This window comes from Pimephales promelas, chromosome 20 (assembly GCF_988280905.1).
Source record: "Pimephales promelas chromosome 20, fPimPro1.hap1.1, whole genome shotgun sequence".
NCBI classification, from domain to species: domain Eukaryota; kingdom Metazoa; phylum Chordata; class Actinopteri; order Cypriniformes; family Leuciscidae; genus Pimephales; species Pimephales promelas.
The window spans coordinates 2,913,082-2,938,413 of NC_142788.1; the positions used below are offsets into that span (position 1 = coordinate 2,913,082).

Below are 25,332 nucleotides of genomic sequence, written 5' to 3' on the forward strand. Positions count from 1 at the left end.
GACCATGTCTACATGCCTAAATGCACTGAGTTGCCGCCATGTGATTGGCTGCTTAGAAATTAAGTGTTAACGCGCAGTTGGACAGGTGTACCTAATAAAGTGGCCGGTGAGTGTATATTTCCTTTATGCTTTGAACTTTTCAAAGCGGACTCGACGCGCAGCATGCATAGGGTGCATACTCGGCTGCGTGCTGCTGTTACTCCACGTGGTTTCAAGCGCATCATTCTGCGCTCGGAATGCGCATAAGCGCTTTGTGCCGCACTGTGTTGGAGTCATTCATATCATAATGCAGTGACGCAATTAAAGCTTATTAACATTAATAATTATCAATGTTGCTGCCTCATTAAATAGCTGTGCTATACAATTAAAACATGTCTCAATTTTTTAGTAGCCTTATATCTAAAATAATTATCTTTTTCATTTTTGTTATATTGTTTTTCATGAATGTATTTTACAACAATACAAAGAGCAATATGTATAATTCACTAATCTAGTTTATAATAGCATTTTTTTGTCATAGATTATGATCATATATTTTGGGGATTTGTTGTTTATCTTATAATGAAGCTGTCTGTATTAAGTAGATTGTGTTTAACACACACATTACAATCTAGAATACTGCTGTTAAACTGTTTTAACTTTAAACCTGTTGGTAGCTAGCTAGCTTTAAGTACTGAAGTACCTGTATTTTCTTTTATATATATTTATATATATAGTAGTGTTTGAATAAAGGGTGGCAATCTTTCATAATCAACTGTTGTTGTTGACTATATACTGGAGGTATATTTTAAGGGGCTAATTGAGGAAATTGCTATATTTTTTATTATTTTAAAAATAAAATAAAAATATCGGATTGGTATCGGTATCGGCCGATACTACCGGATCGGTTTTGAAAAAACGGTATCGTTGCATCCCTAGCTTGTAGTTCATTAACAAACTGCAAAGCAAACTCCACGTAAGACAAAGAAAATACAACTTCTGTCTGTCCAGTGCCAGTCGTCGGAATAAGACGAGAGTCAACATCGGGAAGGCTTTCAACAAATGGAGAGATCTCCGGTCTGCTCTAGGGCTCAAACGGGTCCTATACAAAGCAATAACTTATATTGTTCATGAACGTATTTCCATAATAATACAATCATAAGTGGATACAGTAAGCACATAAAACAGTTCAATATAGAGATAGTTTTCGACTACCCCCGTTTCCCCTTCTCACACACATAAGTGTGTAATTTACTCGAATGCCTTTCCTTTCATATATTTTAAATGACCTGCAGATTTATAACTGTATTACCTCATTATGACTGTAACGAAAGATGTGTGATGCTCCTTTGGTTATGAACAGCTCGTGCAAACGTGCGTGTATGTGTGTGTGTGAGCGCGCACGCAGTTTCGCTTGTCACCAGCGGGGGCGTAGTTCTGCAAGAACTCAAATACTTGCATTTTTGCTCCTTTAACTGATGAGAAATCACATTGACCACAGAAATCACCCTTCATCTGGGACAGCCCAAAATCATACAGCCTGAGATCCTAGGCATTAAAGGGTTAGTTCACCCAAAAATGAAAATTAAGTCATTAATTACTCACCCCCATGCTGTACCAACCCCGTAAGACCTTCGTTCGTCTTCGGAACACAAATGAAGATATTTTTGATTAAATTTGAGAGCTGTATAACTACCACATTGGCTCCTAAGGGACTGCCTCTTGACGGCCCAGAAAGTCAATGAAGAAAATGTTTAAATATCCCAAGTGACTACCGTGGCTCAACTGTATGTTTATCAAGCGACGCGAATACTTTTTGTGCGAAAAAACAAACAAAAATAACGAGTTTATTCGACTATTTCTTTTCTTCCTTGTAGGCCAGAACGAGACTTCCTTATAGATTTCCACGACGCATGCGCGAGAATTGCGATCTGAAGTAGTGTAAGCTGGTGTAAGCAGATCGCAAATCTCGCACATGCGTCGTGGAAATCTATAAGGAAGTCTCGTTCTGGCCTACAAGGAAGAAAAGAAATAGTCGAATAAACTCGTTATTTTTGTTTGTTTTTTCGCACAAAAAGTATTCGCGTCGCTTGATAAACATATAGTTGAGCCACGGTAGTCACTTGGGATATTTAAACGTTTTCTTCATTGACTTTTTGGGCCGTCAAGAGGCAGTCCCTTAGGAGCCAATGTGGTAGTTATACAGCTCTCAAATTTAATCAAAAATATCTTCATTTGTGTTCCGAAGACGAACGAAGGTCTTACGGGGTTGGTACAGCATGGGGGTGAGTAATTAATGACTTAAATTTCATTTTTGGGTGAACTAACCCTTTAAGGGGAGAGATCAGAATTAGAATTTGTGCATTTAGCTACGGATCTCAGACTTAATGAGTAATTAGTTTTCTGTCCAAAGCCACGCCGAGGCTTTAATTATGCTACAACCAATGCTTACCAACTTCTTAAAACAATCATCAACCAAGCATGTCTAATCAAGTATCAAAGCACATCCGATTCCTCAGACACCAACCGTTTACCAAGAACCAAATGTTTAGAGTTAACTAAAGCCAATGTGAAGCACTGTCGACTGTATCCCATAGATGTACGCTGCAGATGGACAGGATAGGGTTGGGGAAAATGATTATTTACCTCCCGAAAAAAAAAAACAGACCGACCAGATTAGTGATATCAGCGATTCAATCGTTCATTCATCCAAATCAAATCCAAACTTTCCAAAGTCGCAAGATGTTAATCTGACAATCAAACACAAACCTTATGCTGAAAATATAACATGATAAATATGGAACAATACAGTTAAACGCAAACAACATTTGAAATCAATAAACTTTACTCTCAACAAGGTTGTAGAAAACTGGCACATCATGTTCTTTGGTCACGCAACAAACGCGAGGAATCAGAAACAACTGATGTTGGCATACAAACGGACAAACATGTATTGAAAAAGGATCAATTGAAAAAGAAGCTCTATACAATTGCACATTTTCATGCTTCCCTCCAATTGAAATCTGATTTGCAGTCATGATGAAATGTCGTTTAATCACACTGTGTCAGATGGTTTTGTACATGTAGATGGGACAGATCATTGGAAGGAGTGTGTGTACCCTTGTGTGTTGTATATACCTTTGAATACATGGTTTTATACGGCTTATGTGAGTATGTGTGTAGTGAACGATTGTCTATCCCTCCGTCTCTCCGTGGACGTTCTCCATATGGACTTTGAGGTAGTCGTTGCGGGTGAACTTCTTGTGGCACAGGGAGCATTCAGCCATGGGTCTGTTGGGATTATGGGTCAGTTTGTGTCTGATCAACATCTTCTTCAAACTAAAGGACAGGTCACACACCTAGAAACACACAAACAACCCGATTAATATCTTTAAGATTGAAGTCAACATCTGACTGGACAACGATGCATTGTATAATGTTGGTTAAGTAAGGAGTTGAGTTGTTGTATAGGAAACACACCATCCAGAAAACACACAGACCTACATTGTGGCTGTGACTTTTGTAGACTTTTTTCCAGGACGGGACATAATAAATTAGTCTCGAAGCCATAAGTGGATTTACGTTGCATAACCCATAAAAGAGACCCATAAGAGGAAGGTTTTTATTTTGGACTTTATATTAAACTTGTTTACAGACTTCATTCTGTAATGTTGTGTGTGTTAGTATGACTTCATGCCCTGCGACCGCAGAGAGGATGTGAAGGCAACGCTCAATACATCAGACCAGACACGCAAACAACCAATAACTGAATGGATAAAAACACAACCAAAGAACCAAAACACACACCAGAGCCATTGGAAACAATGCTGCCAACAAAACAGACATTCAAAGACAGCCAGTTTGCAAACTGAAGCCAAACCGAGCAGTAAATCGTATTCAGTTAAATCCCGCAGTCAAAGCAGCGGCCTGGTGCCATGATACACACACACACACACACAAATCCATTTCACATGATAAATCACATTTATCTCCTCAAGAACACTCAATATTCTTTATCTCCATGAAGAGACAGCGAGAGATATTGCAGCTGTCACTTTCTTCATAAAATGAATGTAATTTTTTTATTTAAACAGCATGAAAATGCATTTACCGCCTTCATAGACGAATTGTTAGCCAACATGAACTGCAGATATGAATGGATGTGGGCACAGGATGTCTGTTTGCTGGCCATGTGGAGATGTGTCAACCGCTAGAGATTCTGCTAAACCTCCATAGCAAGAAAACTATAGAATACTCTGGAAAACTGAATCGCAAGTCTATCATGTATATACATACACTCTCCTAAAGGATTATTAGCAACAGCTGTTCAATTTCTCATTAATGCAATTATCTAATCAACCAACCACACGGCAGTTGCTTCAATGCATTTAGGGGTGTGGTCCTGGTCAAGACAATCTCCTGAACTCCAAACCAAGGTTATAATCGTTAACGAAAACTAACGAAAAAACGAAAACTAGATGGGAAAAAACATTGTCGTTAACTGAAATAAAAATAAAAACGAGCCATGACAAAAAAACTATAACTAACTAAAACTGTAATGTCTGTTTGCAAAACTAACTAAAATAAAATACAATTATAGAGCAAATGTCCTTAGTTTTCGTCTTTGTCAATGCCGTTAATTTTAACATTATTTAAAACACGCAGTGTATTTGTTCAACTGCATTTCATTTCCCTGTAACGCTCTTCCTCCGTCTCTCTCACATGCACGCGCGCGCACACACACCTACACACACAGCCCCTCCCCCTCCATGCAGTACACACCACGTCTCCGTGAAAACGAGCCAACGAGGGTTCGATCAATGTTGAAAGCAAGTTCGTGAAAGGTTGGTATCTCATCATGAACATCTTTACACAATCACACATTAAAAGGTGGTGTACAAATATTATAAATTCTTAATACAATTCTGTCAGTGTGTTAATGTCGACCCGAGAAGCGATTGAGCCTTCGTTAGAAAAAGTTAACTGACTTAGTCGCAATTGTGAGGTAAAATGCTGCTGGGTTGTCGATGTCAAAACTCTATAAGCTGTGATTCAAATATTAAATAATGTTATGTCATTATTCTACTCGGTAACACTTTATTTCGATAGTCCACTTTAGACATTCAACTGACTATAAGTAACTTGTCTACTACAAGTAAACTTATTCTCCTAACCCAAATCCTAACAATAACCATAATCTAACAGTCTACTGACAGTCTACTATAATATACTAATACTCTAATGAGAGTTGCTTGAAATGTAGTTGAAAAGTTACTTATAATTAGTAGAATGTCTAAAGTGATCGAAATAAAGTGTAACCGAAATTGTAAAGCTGTGGGATTTTTATATAGAAAATATGTAGATTGTTGGTACAGTAAAGGAATTTCACATTGTAGGCTATACATTTGGTTTTAATGTTGAATAGATATTTCTAAAAATGTATGTTTGTGTTGAGTTATTATTACACAATTCTTTTTCTGACCTTTTTCAACCTTGCCCCTGACAAATAACCCAAATTACAAAAAAAAAACTAAAACTAACACTAAAACTAATGAAAACTAAACTAAAACTAAGCATTTTCAAAAAATAGAAACTAAACTAAACTAGTAAACCCACTTTTAAAACTAATTAAAACTAAACTGAATTTGAAAACAAAAATTCAAAACGAAATAAAAATAAAAACTAATGAAAAATGCAAAACTATAATAACCTTGCTCCAAACTGAATGTCAGAATGGGAAAGAAAGGTGATTTAAGCAGTTTTGAGCGTGGCATGGTTGTTGGTGTCTGAGTATTTCACAATCTGCTCAGTTACTGGGATTTTCACACACAACCATTTCTAGGGTTTACAAAGAATGGAGTGAAACGGGAAAAACATCCAGTATGCGATGGCAGTCCTGTGGGCGAAAACGCCTTGTTGATGCGAGAGGTCAGAGGAGAATCGGCCGACTGATTCAAGCTGATAGAAGAGCAACTTTGACTGAAATAACCAGTCGTTACAACCGAGGTATGCAGACAACACACACAACCTTGAGGCGGATGGGCTACAACAGCAGAAGACCCCACCGGGTACCACTCATCTCCACTACAAATAGGAAAAAGAGGCCACAATTTGCAAGAGCTCACCAAAACTGGACAGTTGAAGACTGGAAAAATGTGGCCTGGTCTGATGAGTCTCGATTTCTGTTGGTTGAGTCAGAATTTGGCGTAAACAGAATGAGAACATGGATCATCATGCCTTGTTCCCACTGTGCAGGCTGGTGGTGGTGGTGTAATGGTGTGGGGGATGTTTTCTTGGCACACTTTAGGCCCTTTAGTGCCAATTGGGCATCGTTTAAATGCCACGGCCTACCTGAGCATTGTTTCTGACCATGTCCATCCCTTTATGGCCACCATGTCCCCATCCTCTGATGGCTACTTCCAGCAGGATAATCCACCATGTCACAAAGCTGGAATCATTTCAAACTGGTTTCTTGAACATGTCAATGAGTTGACTGTACTAAAATGGCCGCCACAGTCACCAGATCTCAACCCAATAGAGCATCTTTGGGATGTGGTGGAACGGGAGCTTCATCCCACAAATCTCCATCAACTGTAAGATGCGATCCTATCAATATGGGCCAACATTTCTAAAGAATGCTTTCAGCACCTTGTTGAATCAATGCCACGTAGAATTAAGGCAGTTCTGAAGGAGAAAGGGGGTCAAACACAATATTAGTGTGTGTTCCTAATAATCCTTTAGGTGAGTGTAGAAGTATATACAGTATTTTACGGTTGCCAAGCAATATAATAACTTTTTATTTTTTAAATTACAAATAACCTTAACGTTGGTTTGTATTCCCAAAAATAATACTTCCACATTAAAAAAAAAATTGAAATGAGGAAGTAATTGACTGGATTTGTATTATGTTATTGATTATATTGTGAAATATGATTACAATTTAAAATAGCCATTTTCTATGTGAATATATTGTAAAGTGTAATTTATTCCTGTGACCAAAGCTGTATTTTCAGCATCATTACTCCAGTCTTCAGTGCCACATGATCCTTCAGAATTAATTTTATATGTTATGAATAGAAAGTTTAAAAGAACAGCAGTTATTTGAAATATAACTTTTTGTTGCATTATAAATGTAAATTACTGTCACTTTTGATCAATTGAATGCATTCTTGCTGAATAAAAGTAATAAAAAAATCCTACTGACCCCAAACTTTTAAATGCTAGTGTATAATTTATAAATCATTTTGGGGTGAATTTTCAGATAAAAATAAGTATACTGTAACATTTTGTTTCTGTGACATGGAATGAAATTAATCGAACAGCCATACACGATTTTGTTCATGCTGGCCATCTCTACATGCCAGTGCCTGTTTGTGTCCTGTATTGCTTTTACTATTTTTTTACGGAGTCAACTAGTTGGAAACTTGCAAATCTCCACAGATTGTTTGCATTGTCATGGACAGTGTTAAAAATCTATGTTTTTGAGTGACAGATCCTAGTGATGTCATGTAGATGGAGAAGAGCAGTGGTCCAAGTACTGAGCCCTGAGGCACACCAGTAGCTACTGTAGATGTTGGGTCTTAGACACCTCACCTTTCCACGACACCCTGATGGATCTACCTGAGAGGTAAGACCTGAACCATTGGAGTGCGGTCCCCGAGATGCCCTTCATGTTTAGGTATATACAGTAGATATTGCTTCTATTGTCACAAACAGTGTTAAAAATCTTAAGTTGTTATGCCAACGTCAGTCAGCTTTTGCACTTCTGCATTCACCTCAGGCACATGTGTGTGTGTGTGTGTGTGTGTGTGAATGTGCTAAACAACCCCAGACCCTCTCAGATGTCCACAGCACACGCAGTGTGGTTCGCTTGTAAAGATCTTTGTGAACACAACACGCTCAAGTTTCACTAAACTGTCAAATTTGTTTAATTCCATTACACAACAGCTATTGCAGGACCCCATACAAAAATAAGCACACACAAATACACTGGAATGCAGTTTAGGGGAAGAGAAATGTTCATGCTGTAGTGAGCGTATAGACCAAGCGAACACCCAAAGCATGGACAAGTGCTTGAACCCTTGTGCCCTTACGTTTTAATGGGAACAAGCTTGTTTAAATACATTCAAATATGTGATTTATTTATGACAACTTTGAATGGTACGGAGGCGTATTGCATTCACTTGAAGAAAAAAAATCTACTCTGTTTTTCTGAATTAACGAGTTAATTTTTCATGAGAAAAATTTTTTTGCTCTGTTTTTCTGAATTAATGAGTTAATTTTTCATGAGAAAAAAAATTTGCTCTGTTTTTCTGAATTAATGAGTTAATTTTTCATGAGAAAATTTTTTTTGCTCTGTTTTTCTGAATTAATGAGTTAATTTTTCATGAGGAAAAAAAAGTTTTTGCTCTGTTTTTCTGAATTAATGAGTTAATTTTTCATGAGAAAAAATTTTTTTTGCTCTGTTTTTCTGAATTAATGAGTTAATTTTTCACGAGAAAAAAAGTTTTTGCTCTGTTTTTCTGAATTAATGAGTTAATTTTTCTTGAGAAAAAAAGTTTTTGCTCTGTTTTTCTGAATTAATGAGTTAATTTTTCATGAGAAAAAAAGTTTTTGCTCTGTTTTTCTGAATTAATGAGTTAATTTTTCATGAGAAAAAAAAATTTGCTCTGTTTTTCTGAATTAATGAGTTAGTTTTTCTTGAGAAAAAAAGTTTTTGCTCTGTTTTTCTGAATTAATGAGTTAGTTTTTCTTGAGAAAAAAAGTTTTTGCTCTGTTTTTCTGAATTAATGAGTTAATTTTTCATGAGAAAAAAAATTTGCTCTGTTTTTCTGAATTAACGAGTTAATTTTTCATGAGAAAATTTTTTTTGCTCTGTTTTTCTGAATTAATGAGTTAATTTTTCATGAGGAAAAAAAAGTTTTTGCTCTGTTTTTCTGAATTAATGAGTTAATTTTTCATGAGAAAAAAATTTTTTTGCTCTGTTTTTCTGAATTAATGAGTTAATTTTTCACGAGAAAAAAAGTTTTTGCTCTGTTTTTCTGAATTAATGAGTTAATTTTTCTTGAGAAAAAAAGTTTTTGCTCTGTTTTTCTGAATTAATGAGTTAATTTTTCATGAGAAAAAAAAATTTGCTCTGTTTTTCTGAATTAATGAGTTAGTTTTTCTTGAGAAAAAAAGTTTTTGCTCTGTTTTTCTGAATTAATGAGTTAGTTTTTCTTGAGAAAAAAAGTTTTTGCTCTGTTTTTCTGAATTAATGAGTTAATTTTTCATGAGAAAAAAAAATTTGCTCTGTTTTTCTGAATTAATGAGTTAGTTTTTCTTGAGAAAAAAAGTTTTTGCTCTGTTTTTCTGAATTAATGAGTTAATTTTTCATGAGAAAAAAAATTTGCTCTGTTTTTCTGAATTAATGAGTTAGTTTTTCTTGAGAAAAAAAGTTTTTGCTCTGTTTTTCTGAATTAATGAGTTAATTTTTCATGAGAAAAAAAGTTTTTGCTCTGTTTTTCTGAATTAATGAGTTAATTTTTCATGAGAAAAAAAAATTTGCTCTGTTTTTCTGAATTAATGAGTTAGTTTTTCTTGAGAAAAAAAGTTTTTGCTCTGTTTTTCTGAATTAATGAGTTAATTTTTCACGAGAAAATTTATTTTTGCTGTTTTTCTGAATTGACTCATTAATTCAGAAAAACAGAGCAAAAAAAAAAATTCCATTAAAAATTATCAAGTGATACCTTCCATTAGGTATCATTTGAAAGTTTACAGTGTCCTCTTTCCATTAATATCAAAATCTTAATTTTTAAATTTGGGTCACTGTGACTCATTTTGCTGGATCAGGTCACAAATGCGTTAGGTTGTGCCCCGCTCTCCCCTATGTCAAATTAAAAGTTCTGAACGATGATCAAAACATAAATGGGGTAGATAGATGTATTTTCCACAAGGGATTCTGTTTTTGTGTGTATGGAAGAGCAGTATAATAACGAGATCTAAGCCAATAAAGTTCCTTTAGAGCAGAAGTGCCGTGATAAACGCTAAAGTGTTTCAAAATGTTCAAATCGTCGTTCTGACATTTCACAAAATAACACCACAAAGATCCTTTTCTTTAACTTCAACAGGAGCCGTGGAAGACAGACGTGACCGCCCCACACACCACTTCAAAAGCAGTCAAACACTCAGAGAAAGTGAGTCAATAAATGAATTCGGAGTATAGATGGTTTCTGGCACATTGCACTTCAAAAATTCTGCGCATGAAAGAAGTGCCCGGAATAATTTGCCTCCATCAATGGAAGCCATACTAACAACCGTCATCAGAGCGCCAGGTTTCAGACCAGGCTCAAAAGACTTGTCACGTCAAATGCGGAGAGGAAAAAAACGAGGAAACAGCCAATTTCATTCTCTTATGGTCTTTAAAACAGTCAAAACTTAGAAAGACATGCCACTAAAATCAAATAAATACACGGGGGATGTTTCTCATTTACATTGGTGAAATGTATGTGTATAGACCCGCTCTGTGTGTGTGTTTAGATTCCTAAAGAGTCTCCTGCAGAGTGTGCTCATTGCTGGCAAAGCGTTTGAGACTGAGAGGAAACTGATTATATCTATATATTGGTTTCGAATTCAATTCAACAATAATAAAGCATTAAATTGTAAGTCTACAGTTGAAGAACAGTAACAGCACACTTCTCCTCAACAAGCGATGTGATTTAAGGAATCATTCATGTGCAGTTTTCGTCTGATATATGTAATAAACAACAACAATTTAGAACACCTTAGTAACCGCATAGCAACACCCTGGTAACCAGCCAAAACACCCTGGCGAGGTTCGCACTGGGCACTAATGCGATGCATTATATGCTAATATTTAAAAAATAAAACACTGATATTAATATTACACATACGATGGTCAACCTTTAAAATAAGCTCCCATTAGTTAATGTTAAATTAACTAACATTGACTAATACATTTGTCACAGTAGGCCTATTTATTAATTTATTAAACTATTTATTACTTAAAGGAGTAGTTCACTTTTGCTGATAATTTACTCACCCCCATGTCATCCAAGATGTCCATGTCTTTCTTTCTTCAGTCGAAAAGAAATTAAGGATTTTGATGAAAACATTCCAGGATTTTTCTCCAATGGACTTTTTTTTCCTCTAATGGACTTCAATGGGAACCAAAAGGTCCGAAAGACAGTTTCAGTGCAGCTTCAAAGGGCTTTAAACGACACCAGACGACGAATAAGAGTCTTATCAAGTGAAATGATCGCTCATGTAACAAAGTATAAGTTTAATAAGCTCAAATGCTCGCCTTGCTCTGTTCTGTGATGCGCGTTCGTGACTCTCCTGTTCGAACTCGTTCATACGGAGCCCCTCTAGTCCCACTTTGGTAAAAAAAAATAATTATAACTATCTTGTGGCCTCAAGATACTAACTCGTGGCCTCAAGATAGTAACTCGTGGCCTCAAGATACTAACTCGTGGCCTCAAGATAGTAACTCGTGGCCACAAGATACTAACTCGTGGCCTCAAGATAGTAACTCGTGGCCTCAAGATAGTAACTCGTGGCCTCAAGATACTAACTCGTGGCCTCAAGATAGTAACTCGTGGCCACAAGATACTAACTCGTGGCCTCAAGATACTAACTCGTGGCCTCAAGATAGTAACTCGTGGCCTCAAGATAGTAACTCGTGGCCTCAAGATAGTAACTTGTGGCCACAAGATACTAACTCGTGGCCACAAGATAGTAACTCGTGGCCACAAGATACTAACTCGTGGCCACAAGATAGTAACTCGTGGCCTCAAGATACTAACTCGTGGCCACAAGATAGTAACTCGTGGCCTCAAGATAGTAACTCGTGGCCTCAAGATAGTAACTCGTGGCCTCAAGATACTAACTCGTGGCCTCAAGATAGTAACTCGTGGCCTCAAGATAGTAACTCGTGGCCTCAAGATACTAACTCGTGGCCTCAAGATACTAACTCGTGGCCTCAAGATAGTAACTCGTGGCCTCAAGATAGTAACTCGTGGCCACAAGATACTAACTCGTGGCCTCAAGATAGTAACTCGTGGCCTCAAGATAGTAACTCGTGGCCTCAAGATAGTAACTTGTGGCCACAAGATACTAACTCGTGGCCACAAGATAGTAACTCGTGGCCTCAAGATAGTAACTCGTGGCCACAAGATAGTAACTCGTGGCCTCAAGATAGTAACTCGTGGCCACAAGATACTAACTCGTGGCCTCAAGATACTAACTCGTGGCCTCAAGATAGTAACTCGTGGCCTCAAGATAGTAACTCGTGGCCTCAAGATAGTAACTCGTGGCCACAAGATAGTAACTCGTGGCCTCAAGATAGTAACTCGTGGCCTCAAGATAGTAACTCGTGGCCTCAAGATACTAACTCGTGGCCTCAAGATAGTAACTCGTGGCCTCAAGATAGTAACTCGTGGCCTCAAGATACTAACTCGTGGCCTCAAGATAGTAACTCGTGGCCTCAAGATAGTAACTCGTGGCCTCAAGATAGTAACTCGTGGCCACAAGATACTAACTCGTGGCCTCAAGATACTAACTCGTGGCCTCAAGATAGTAACTCGTGGCCTCAAGATAGTAACTCGTGGCCTCAAGATAGTAACTCGTGGCCACAAGATAGTAACTCGTGGCCTCAAGATAGTAACTCGTGGCCACAAGATAGAGTTAGTATCTTGAGGCCACGAGTTACTATCTCGAGGCCACGAGTTAGTATCTTGTGGCCACGAGTTACTATCTTGAGGCCACGAGTTACTATCTTGAGGCCACGAGTTACTATCTTGTGGCCACGAGTTACTATCTTGTGGCCACGAGTTAGTATCTTGAGGCCACAAGATAGTTATAATTAATTTTTTTTACCAAAGTGGGACTAGAGGGGCTCCGTACGTTCATCAAAATGCAAGTTTCTTTTTTTCTAGTCATTTGGTTGATTCAACAAACAAAATGAACGAATTGACTTGGAAAAAGATTTGTTCATTTTGATGAATGAGTTTGAACAGAGCAAGGCGAGCATTTGAGCTTATAAAACTTAAACTTTTTTTTTTTTTTTAATTTCTTTTCGACTGAAGAAAGACAGACATGGACATCTTGGATGTAAATTATGAGCAAAAGTTTTTTTTTTTTTCAAAGTGAACTACGCCTTTAATGGTTCATTAAATTGATTGATTTAATAATTAAAAAAAATATATAAAAACATTTAATTCAATATTAACAGAACAATTTTCATTGTTAGTTCATGTTAAACAACAGTTAACTAAATGGAAAATTTAGTACAATGTCACTTTGTAGGCCAATCGCATCACGCTGGTTCCTTTGAGAAAAACCCAGTAGGATCTTCCCAACGGCTTTTGGATTACCGCTGTGGTCAACTAAACTTCATAATACTTGTATGTTTTGTCCATCAAGATAGTTATCACAGATGAACAGACCTTTATTAATTTTGAAACCTAGTTAAATCATCAGAAGTAAAAATCTAAAGGCTACGGTCCCACGACTTCAACGTCACCATCGCTAATCTTCCCGCAACTCTTTCAGTTCTTATCAAAAAACATTTTCCCAAAGCGTTAGAGTTAGAATAGTTTATAAGAGCCCAATTATAAGCATGACGATGCTGTAAAAGCGACCGAGTTTACATGTTCAGCGTGAGGACGTTTAATCTCCACCTACAGTTCTTAGAAACTTAGATGTGTTTAAGAACTCAGTCGTATTGTGTTTAAGATGACCAGTCGTAGACCGGAAACTGATATGCCGACTTCTGACAAAAGTGGAAGTTCGTGACTACGCTTGTGCACATAGCCTATCGGTCTTTCGATTTAAATCTAAAAGTAAGACCGATTAGCCCCAACTAACTGCTGGTTGGTCAGACTAGATCTTAAAGGGTTAGTTCACCCCAAAAATGAAAATTCTGTCAGTATTCACTCGCCCTCATGTTGTTCCAAACTTGTGTGTGTTTATTTGTTCTGCTGAACACAAAGGAAGATATTTGGAAGAATGTTTTAATCAAACAGATCTCATTCCCCATTGACTACCATAGTATGTATTTTTTCCTACTATAGTCAATGGGGAATGAAATCTGTTTGATTAAAACATTCTTCCAAATATCTTCCTTTGTGTTCAGCAGAACAAATAAACACATCGAGGCTTGGAACAACACGAGGGTGAGTAAATACTGACAGAATTTTCATTTTTGGGGTGAACTAACCCTTTAAGAAGATTATCAGTGCAGATTTTAGGTCTGAAGATTTGAGGTCAGTTCCTCACACAACCCTACCATAAGACTTGATTAATCTGAACCACTTTTAAGGTGCTTGTTTGTGGAGCCTCTTTGAATCTTGAAAGCTACAGTCATCGTTTATTGTAATTGCATGGAAAAAGGTGCTTTCAAAAAGTCTCCTTTCGCTCAGGAAGGACACGAGGGTGAGTAAATGATGAATGAATCATTTGGCTGGACTGAGAAACAGAAGACAGTCGTGCTCCCGGATCATCGTAATGTGGAACATTCCTGAGTCCAAACCCAATCCATAGGTGGATAACACTGATGTGGACGCACCTTACCCTGGTTTTAATCCTAAACTTGGCATAAACTGTCCCTCAAATCTGATTGGTTGATTGGAATGTGTATCCAGGAACATGTTGCATTCGGTGAAATCCCCTAGAAAGAGAGACTCATGTTTTCCGGGACAGTCCCACGATAAGAGGAGCTCACGACTGGTGTGTTTGGAGTGAGGGCGGACTGATTGTGTGTTTAAAGGTCAGAGATGGGTCAGTTTGTGCAGGGCGGTTTGGTCCTTGTGTCCGCCTGGCAGGACGTCCTTCCACTGCGGCTTTAACACCACAGTAACACACACACACACACAGACAGCTTGAGTTTACGTGGGGCGTTCTGGTTCGTGGTCTGATGCGCGTCACGGTGCTGATTATGTGGACTCAGCGTGGGCCGCAGGGTTAAACTCAAGCCCAGCGGTCTTCGACTGAACGTCACACATTACCCACAAGCCACCGCTCTCCCTCGGCTCTTCCACTGGGATGTGTGATAGTCAGCCAGAATCAGACATAAAAAGAGGCCGTGTTTGTGTGTCAGAATGCGACATTATGCAATGTGTGTAACTCACGTCGCACTGGAAGGGCTTCTCTCCGGTGTGTGTGCGCATGTGTTCATCCAGACCGCGCTTCTGACTGAAGGCCTTGTTGCACTCGCTGCATTTATACGGCTTCTCCTGGAAGAGAGGGAACGGTCAACACACAGACATACTGGTTATTGTGTGTTATGAGAAGAGAATTACCATTATATAATATTTCAATTACAGAATCGAGGCAAAACTTCAATAATAGTTCATAACTAATGAACATTGCTTAATTTAACATGTACAGATTCATTTATATGTTGGTTTTCATGAAAAGTGCCGGTTTTGTTTTTTTTGACCAAAGAGACCGAAAGCATAACTTTGACTCTAAGGACTATATATTAAAAACAAAATATAAATATCGTGGCCACACATTTAGATTTCCTTCTTATTAACATATTAATTCATTTTCTGCATTAATTCTGCATTACTAATTGGTTTTTCTCATTTTAATTCCTCATTTAAATGAATCATGGGAACGAACAAGTACAACATGGCTATTAGGGACAAATTTTATTGAGACAAATTTCACAATTCGATTCGATTTCGATTCACAAGCTTGCAAATCGATTCGATTCAATATCGATTATTTTGGATATCAGTTACAATAAATGGCCATTTTTCTCAAGGGAATCATATAACTAATGCTGTAAACTATGGGAGTCTAGTTGTAGCCTATAGACTTCATTAGCCTAATATGAAGGTAATAATGAACTGTTTTGTAGCTATACAAACACTTAAATAACACTTTTATTAATTTTTATAATAAGAAGATTATATGAAATATAAACATTTAAATGGTGGCTGTCATAAAAACTTGACAGATTTATTCAAATATGCATTAAATATTGAAGAACATTAAGATTATAATGCATATGTAATATGGTGTATATATTTAGCAAAATGCTCCTCTCTAGAGTTATTTTTTCTAGCTGACTAACGAGTTTATGTGGGTTTTCTGAGGTAAATATGACGATGACATTGATTACAAGCTGTTTAACTGACGTCTTTCCACGGTTGAAACGCTGATTGAGTGAATCAATGTGACATGATACGGATTTGGATAAGTTGTACTCTATCTTTAACACACTTTCAGATGCTCATTCATGTTTATTTGGCGCTGTGACTGGTATTATTAAGCCGGAAGAGAGATCAGCGCTGCTGCTTCTCCAGAGCGATCTCACGCCACAGCGACAAAACGCTATTTATGTTTTTGAATTTCTAAAGAAAATGGACGGAATTTGAAAATTGAGACTTTGTTTCATATCAATAGTAACAAAGGACAAAGATTATTGAGATTTTTTGGATGCGCGCAGCCGCAATACAATGTCCCATTCATTCAAATGAAACAGGACGACTAATCGATTCTTGAGATTTAAGAATCGATATCGGTTCGTAAAAATGAGAATCGATTCATATCGAGAAATCGATATTTATTACCCAGCCCTAATTGCTATGATTTACCTGAAATGGGGGAACAAATTAATAGTTTTTCATGGACACAATTTCATTTTTTTTTCTTACGTACAACATGCAGAAAACACACACACACACACTTAACCTTCAAATGGTCTTTGTGTCCTGTTTACACTTCTGCGTTTCGAGGTCTATACGACCCCAACAATTGATTGAGTAATTGTACAAAAAATATACATTTTTAATCATACAAATAATATATCTTTTTTTTGTTTACTTCTCATCTATTCACTACTGCTGTGTTTTTGGAGATATTAAGTACTTTTGTATCCATATACCACACAATTCCTCAACTACACCATTAGCTTGCATATGAAATATTAATTTTTTTTTATGATACATTGCATTTATGTTTTAGTACTAGACCTTCATTTCTGTGTAGAAATTTTCAGATTTATGCCGGATTTTTTTTTTTTTTGACACATGAAGACCGGAGACCAGAAGTGTAAACATTTTTTTTTTTTTACATACAACTGAATCAAGCCCAGTTTTTGTGTGTGTGTCTGTATAGATAGATAATGTATGAAAAGTCACAAAATCTTATTCCACTGAGACGAAGGGAACCTTTTTTTTTTGTTATAGACCCCATGACCCGATTGAGGGTTAAACACCTTCACACACATAGGAAAACACACACTCGCACTCTCACAAACATGCACACACACTCACTTGTACAGAAGACATGTACAGACACACACACACAGATAGAAAAATATATAACAATATTAAAAGAAAGTAATTAAACGTGCAAGTTCAATTTGTGTCCACAATATCTTTGTCCTGTTTGTTTTTCTGTATGTCATGTGTGTCTGTTGCTTTCTGATTTTGCCTGCACGTGAAAATGTAAAATCATATGAAACTGGCTCCTCCGTTCGATATTACGACATTTCACACATTCAAGTCGTAAACATAAAAGTAGTCTAAACAAAACAAAATAATTATATTGGGAACAATACAATTTGATTACTTTGCAAGTACATTTAAAAACGAATTAAAGAAATTGTGAATTAAAAAGTTTTCCTCGCACGGTCCATTCACGTATTTAAATCTCTTCACTATATGACGAAACATCTCAGACTCCACCTGGTGGACTCAAACGGGCAGGTGTCTCTCTCAGGAGGAGGACGGACACTCCTGAAGACAGCTCCTACAGTTAGTGTGTGTTTCAGGAGACTAATGAGGAGCTGATACACTCAGACAGAGAGAATAATCCCTCAGGCATGAACATACATCTGTATATTTACAGAAACTAGAGATCCCCGCACACACACTGAAGATGGACTGGGATAAACAAATGCAGTGCCTTTCATGTGTTACACACCTGGAACTCATTTCACATGGACACACGCATACATTTACTTATATAACAAACTAAAACACACAACACTCCTGTCACACCACAAACACACACACACACTTACTGAATAAAACACACCTGGATATAATAACATCCACTTTTGATGTCCTTTTGTGTGTGTGTGTGTGTGTGTTTCCTGGTAAACTCTATGCTATAGGGACAACATTATCCTCATGTGGGAAACATAAATCAAATATATAAATCAAACAGAGTGATCTTGTTTGAAAATTTACAAATGCAGAGCGTTTTCTGTGATGGTGTGTGTGTGTGATGGGTAGGTTTAGGAGTAGCGTTAGTGTAAGGGGAGAGAATATACAGTTTGTACAGTATTAAAACCATTGGGTCTCATTCATGAAACACGAGCTGAACGAATTTGTGTGTAATTGGTGTGTAAAGTGGTTCTGGCGTAAATTTTCGGATTCATTAAAACGTTCGTATTTTCCAAATGTTAGTTGGTACGGAAGAAATCTACACCTGCTCCCAGCCACGCATAAATGGTGCGCTTAACATCCGAGCGTTTTGCTCATTAATAAGGCTGCATTTTAATTCACCTTAATCGGGTACATATTTAAACAGCATTTTGAAAAAAAATATTTTATATAGTAATATAAAGGTTTTTCTTTTTACTTCTATTCTGAGAGCCGGTAATTTATGGAAGCTTGCTTCCACATGCACTGAAAAAAAAAATTGTGACTTTTTATCACACAATTGCGTGTTATAAAGTCAGAATTGCGAGATATAAAGTCAGAATTATGTGATATAAAGTCAGAATTGCGAGATATAAAGTCAGAATTGCGAGATATAAAGTCAGAATTATGTGATATAAAGTCAGAATTGCGAGATATAAAGTCAGAATTGCGAGATATAAAGTCAGAATTATGTAATATAAAGTCAGAATTGCGAGATATAAAGTCAGAATTATGTGATATAAAGTCAGAATTGCGTGATATAAAGTCAGAATTATGTGTTATAAAGTCAGAATTGCGTGATATAAAGTCAGAATTATGTTATAAAGTCAGAATTGCGAGATATAAAGTCAGAATTATGTGATATAAAGTCAGAATTGCGTGATATAAAGTCAGAATTATGTGTTATAAAGTCAGAATTGCGTGATATAAAGTCAGAATTGCGTGATATAAAGTCAGAATTGCGAGATATAAAGTCAGAATTGTGAGATATAAAGTCAGAATTGCGAGATATAAAGTCAGAATTGTGAGATATAAAGTCAGAATTGCGAGATATAAATTCAGAATTGTGTGATATAAAGTCAGAATTGCGAGATATAAAGTCAGAATTGCGAGATATAAATTCAGAATTGTGTGATATAAAGTCAGAATTGTGTGATATAAAGTCAGAATTGCGAGATATAAAGTCAGAATTATGTGATATAAAGTCAGAATTGCGAGATATAAAGTCAGAATTGCGTGATATAAAGTCAGAATTGTGTGATATAAAGTCAGAATTGCGAGATATAAAGTCAGAATTATGTGATATAAAGTCAGAATTGCGAGATATAAAGTCAGAATTGCGAGATATAAAGTCAGAATTGTGAGATATAAAGTCAGAATTGCGAGATATAAATTCAGAATTGCGAGATATAAATTCAGAATTGTGAGATATAAAGTCAGAATTGCGAGATATAAATTCAGAATTGTGTGATATAAAGTCAGAATTATGTGATATAAAGTCAGAATTGCGAGATATAAAGTCAGAATTGCGAGATATAGTCAGAATTGCGAGATATAAAGTCAGAATTGTGAGATATAAAGTCAGAATTGCGAGATATAAATTTAGAATTGTGAGATATAAAGTCAGAATTGCGAGATATAAATTCAGAATTGCGAGATATAAAGTCAGAATTGCGAGATATAAAGTCAGAATTGTGAGATATAAAGTCAGAATTGCGGGATATAAAGTCAGAATTGCGAGATATAAATTCAGAATTGTGAGATATAAATTCAGAATTGTGAGATATAAAGTCAGAATTGTGAGATATAAAGTCAGAATTGCGGGATATAATGTCAGAATTGGGTGATATAAAGTCAGAATTGTGAGATATAAAGTCAGAATTGCGAGATATAAAGTCAGAATTATGTGATATAAAGTCAGAATTGCGAGATATAAAGTCAGAATTGCGAGATATAAAGTCAGAATTATGTGATATAAAGTCAGAATTGCGAGATATAAAGTCAGAATTGCGAGATATAAAGTCAGAATTATGTGATATAAAGTCAGAATTGCGAGATATAAAGTCAGAATTATGTGATATAAAGTCAGAATTGCGTGATATAAAGTCAGAATTATGTGTTATAAAGTCAGAATTGCGTGATATAAAGTCAGAATTGCGTGATATAAAGTCAGAATTGCGAGATATAAAGTCAGAATTGCGAGATATAAAGTCAGAATTATGTGTTATAAAGTCAGAATTGCGAGATATAAAGTCAGAATTGCGAGATATAAAGTCAGAATTATGTGATATAAAGTCAGAATTGCGAGATATAAAGTCAGAATTGTGTGATATAAAGTCAGAATTGCGAGATATAAAGTCAGAATTGCGAGATATAAAGTCAGAATTATGTGTTATAAAGTCAGAATTATGTGATATAAAGTCAGAATTGCGAGATATAAAGTCAGAATTATGTGATATAAAGTCAGAATTGCGTGATATAAAGTCAGAATTATGTGTTATAAAGTCAGAATTGCGAGATATAAAGTCAGAATTGCGTGATATAAAGTCAGAATTGTGAGATATAAAGTCAGAATTGCGTGATATAAAGTCAGAATTATGTGTTATAAAGTCAGAATTGCGTGATATAAAGTCAGAATTGCGTGATATAAAGTCAGAATTATGTGTTATAAAGTCAGAATTGCGTGATATAAAGTCGCAATTCTGAGAAAAAAGAGAAGTGCGACTTTTTATCTCACAATTCTGACGTTTTTTCCTCACAATTGCGAGTTTACATCTCGCAATTCTGACTTTATAACACATAATTGCGAGTTTATGTCGAAATTCTGACATCTTTTCTCAGAATTGTGAGATATAAACTCGCAATTGCGACTTATCAGGCCAATTCTAAGGGGAAAAAAATACTAAAAAAATACTTTTTGCTGTCAAGCTTAATGTCGAACCATTTTCTTTTCATTTCTGGGACTGTTCGATTAACAGATGAAACTCCATTAACTGCATCTGTAATATGCTGCTATGTACGCTTGAAAATAAAACCCATTGTGTCTATAAAACATGGAACGTGTGTGTGTGTGTGTGTGTGTGTGTGTGTGTGTTGAGCAACGTGTTGAACATGCACACACTGATAGTCTACTCACACCTTCGACACCCAGCTATCACGGGAATGGGTGGACACAGGAAGAGAGGATCCTGGGAAATGGAGCAGGGCGAGGTGTGGTCACACCACACAGGATACGCAAGGTGTCGAGGATCAAGTGTGTGAGTGTGTTCGTCAGAGCGAGATCTATATGGGCCGGACATGTGTGTTTGAGTAAGATTGGGTGTAAGATGAGAGTTTTGGCGATTCTACAGTCTAACACATCCAGCGGGATTGAATCAGGTCAGCTGGGACATCAGCTACACGACCCCCACGCAGATATGCAGAGGTCAACCGTCACAGTCTACGACATGCGTACATTAGGACGGATGGACAATAGTGGACGGCCCATAATGCTTTGCAGCTTTGTCAGTCTACTAGAGTAGGTCTTGCGAGAAAAACAGTGAAAAAGAACAAGCCCGCAATAAACCCAAAAAATCGAATTGCTAACCACATCTGCTCACTTTAAAGTCCCCATGAAATCAAAACTGACGTTTTTTGGCTTTTAGTATGAATGTGTTAGGCTTAAGGTTGTCCAAGTGCGCTTCAAAACAATGACGCAATTCACATGCGTTCGATGTACACAAAACTTAGTCTCTCACTTCCGTTCAATATGTATCAATGATTCTCATAAGATTTTCTCTCCAATCAAACACTCTCCTGAATCTGAAGCCCCACCCCCTACATTGTAAACAGCTGTGGTCTACTATTACTACTAGCTGTGTTACTATTTTCTACACAGTGAATGGCAGATAGTGCACTTTATAGGGGATGGGGGAATGATTCAGACAGTGTAAAGATGTTTTCCACTGAAGTCTGGTATCACGTTAATGATTTGATTCACTGGTTCAAAGCTTATAAAAATAAAAAAAACTTTAGATTAGGGTCCAATTCGCTTATTAGCATGCATGCATACTAGAACATATTGTTTATTAGTAGGGCTGGGTAATAAATATCGATTTCTCGATATTAATCGATTCTCATTTTTATGAACCGATATCGATTCTTAAATCTCAAGAATCGATTAGTCATCCTGTTTCATTTGAATGAATGGATCATTGTATCGCGGCTGCGCGCATCCAAAAAAATCGCAATAATCTTTATTTGTCCTTTGTTACTATTGATATGAAACAAAGTCTCAATTTTCAAATTATGTCCATTTTCTTTAGAAATTCGAAAACATAAATAGCGTTTTGTCGCTGTGGCGTGAGATCGCTCTGGAGAAGCAGCAGCGCTGATCTCTCTTCCGGCTTAATAATACCAGTCACAGCGCCAAATAAACATGAATGAGCATCTGAAAGTGTGTTAAAGATAGAGTACAACTTATCCAAATCCGTATCATGTCACATTGATTCGCTCAATCAGTGTTTCAACCGTGGAAAGACGTCAGTTAAACAGCTTGTAATCAATGTCATGTATCGTCATATTTACCTCAGAAAACCCACATAAACTCGTTAGTCAGCTTGAAAAAAATAACTCCAGAGAGGAGCATTTTGCTAAATATATACACCATATTACATATGCATTATAATCTTAATGTTCTTCAATATTTAATGCATATTTGAATAAATCTGGCAAGTTTTTATGACCGCCACCATTTAAATGTTTATATTTCATATAATCTTCTTATTATAAAAATAAATAAAAGTGTAATTTAAGTGTTTGTATAGCTACAAAACAGTTCATTATTACCTTCATATTAGGCTAATGAAGCCTATAGGCTACAACTAGACTCCCATAGTTTACAGCATTAGTTCAGAGATCTGATTCCCTTGAGAAAAATGGCCATTTATTAGTGTGAATGCTTCAAGCATTCACACTCTTGAAATCCAAATCTTTCTTCTTATTATTATTATTCCGTATTCTTCCGTACGTTTTTCGGTCGCTTTCTTCTCCTCTCTACTTTGTGCTACAAAAACCATTCAAGTATCAAAATGTGCAGCTTTTCAAGGACATGTGTGCTATTACTTTTCTTTTTTATAACCTTTATAATTTTTAAATTATTAAACTTTTTGTGCATATTTTTTAACATGGAAGTCAATGGAGAATTCTTCAAATTCTGTTTTATGCTCCTTCTGCTTTCAAAGCCTACAACTTCTGCATACTTTCAGCTATTTCTGTCATTTAAACTTTAAAATGTTGAGAAATTTGTAAGCTATTAAAGTTGTATTCAACTTTTTGATATCTATTATACTTTTTTCACAATCTCTACTTTAGTCTCATGATGTTTTTCAACCCGTTTCTGAAATTATAATGGGAGTGAATGAGAGAGACTGTTCAGAGCTAGAGCACGTGCTAGAGTGAGCCAGCTTGAAACCTAATGCTAAAAAATAATTTTTAAATCGCTGGCCTGGCCACAATTTTCACTCTTTGGGCATAAAATTATACTTGAAACGTAGGTATTTTTGTTGTGGTTCCTCTCATGTGTTTAGTAAATCCCTGGGACTTATAGTTTTTTCACTGTGTCCTTCCAAAGGACAAGAGTGACAGACATTCCTCCATTGGCAGCAATTATAAATTCAGGTCAAACTTTTGTGATTAGAGCAATACAAACCAGTTTTTTAACTTGCCAAAGTGGTCCCTTTTTTTAACTCTATCCACAAAAAAAATACATCACATCGTTCACAAAGGCCTTGTCTCGCTCACGGTCAGGTCATTTCGCCAATACAACCTATAGTTTTGTCTCTATTGAGGTTTGTTCGAGGCCAAGTATCAGCAATTTTGGCCTCTGTCTAAATAGGAAAGCTGATTGCACAGGTGATGCTGATTAGCAAAGATCAAAGGGAGACACACATAATTGGTCCTGTGTTCTGATTGGTGGACAGTCACTCAGCTCTTTTCTGAAGGATACTACAAGTTTTTGTTGCATTTATGCCTCTACTTCTCCTGTTCTCCCTCTCTCTTCCCTCCTCTTCTCCTCCTCCAATCCTCTACTCCTCCTGTCCTCCTATTCTACCCTCCTTTCATAATCTCTTCTCCTTTCTACTCTTCCTTTTATCCTCTTCTATCCATCTGCCTGTCTTAACTATTTGACTTTCTGTGTCCAAATGATCTATATCTATGTATAGACTATGTATGTATCTATCTGTGTATCTATCTATCTATCTATCTATCTATCTATCTATCTATCTATCTATCTATCTATCTATCTATCTATCTATCTATCTATCTATCTAACTAATCCATATTTCTAATTAATCTATCTTTCTTTCTTTCTAGATAATCTATCTTTCTTTCTAACTATACTATCTTTCTTTCTAAATAATCTTTTCTTTCTAGCTATACTATCTATCTTTCTAACTGATCTATCTTTCTTTCTTTCTAACTAATCTTTCTTTCTTTCTAACTATACTATCTGTCTTTCTTTCTAACCAATATATCTTTCCTTCTTTCTTTCTAACTAATCCTTTCTTTATTTCTAACTAATCCTTTCTTTCTTTTTTTATCCTTTCAAATCCATCTTTCTTTCTAACTAATTCTTTCTTTCTTTCTTTCTTTCTTTCTTTCTTTCTTTCTTTCTTTCTTTCTTTCTTTCTTTCTTTCTTTCTTTCTTTCTTTGAAATTCATATTTCTTTCTTACTAATCATTGCTTTCTTTCTTTCTTTCTTTCTTTCTTTCTTTCATCTATCTATCATCTATTTTTCTTTCTTTCTTTCTTTTTTCTTTATTTCTAATAATCTTTCTTTCTTTCTTTCTTTCTTTCTTTCTTTCTTTCTTTCTTTCTACCTAATCTTTCTTTCTTTCTTTCTTTCTTTCTTTCTTTCTTTCTTTCTTTCTTTCTTTCTTTCTTTCTTTCTTTCTTTCTTTCTACCTAATTCATCTTTCTTTCTTTCTTTCTTTCTTTCTTTCTTTCTTTCTTTCTTTCTACCTAATTCATCTTTCTTTCTTTCTTTCTTTCTTTCTTTCTTTCTTTCTTTCTTTCTACCTAATCCATCTTTCTTTCTTTCTTTCTTTCTTTTTCTTTATTTCTAATAATATATCTTTCTTTCTCTATCTATCTATGTCTTTTTTTCCTTCTACCTAATCCATCTTTCTTTCTTTCTTTCTTTCTTTCTTT

The 25,332-nt window shown here is 36.1% G+C and overlaps 1 protein-coding gene across 1 annotated transcript in view; it reads right to left on the minus strand.

Moving 5' to 3' along the window:
* Window positions 1-2,659: 2,659 nt before the first annotated feature.
* The window catches only part of prdm5 (PR domain containing 5), a 131,224-nt gene continuing 108,551 nt past the window's right edge, over window positions 2,660-25,332 (minus strand). Inside the window, exons 15-16 of the mRNA XM_039651352.2 lie at window positions 15,108-15,212; window positions 2,660-3,338 (exon numbers count right to left, since the gene is read on the minus strand). Of these exons, the coding sequence (XP_039507286.1) occupies window positions 3,174-3,338; window positions 15,108-15,212 (270 nt within the window). The 3' untranslated portion in view covers window positions 2,660-3,173. The remainder of the gene's footprint in view (window positions 3,339-15,107; window positions 15,213-25,332) is intronic.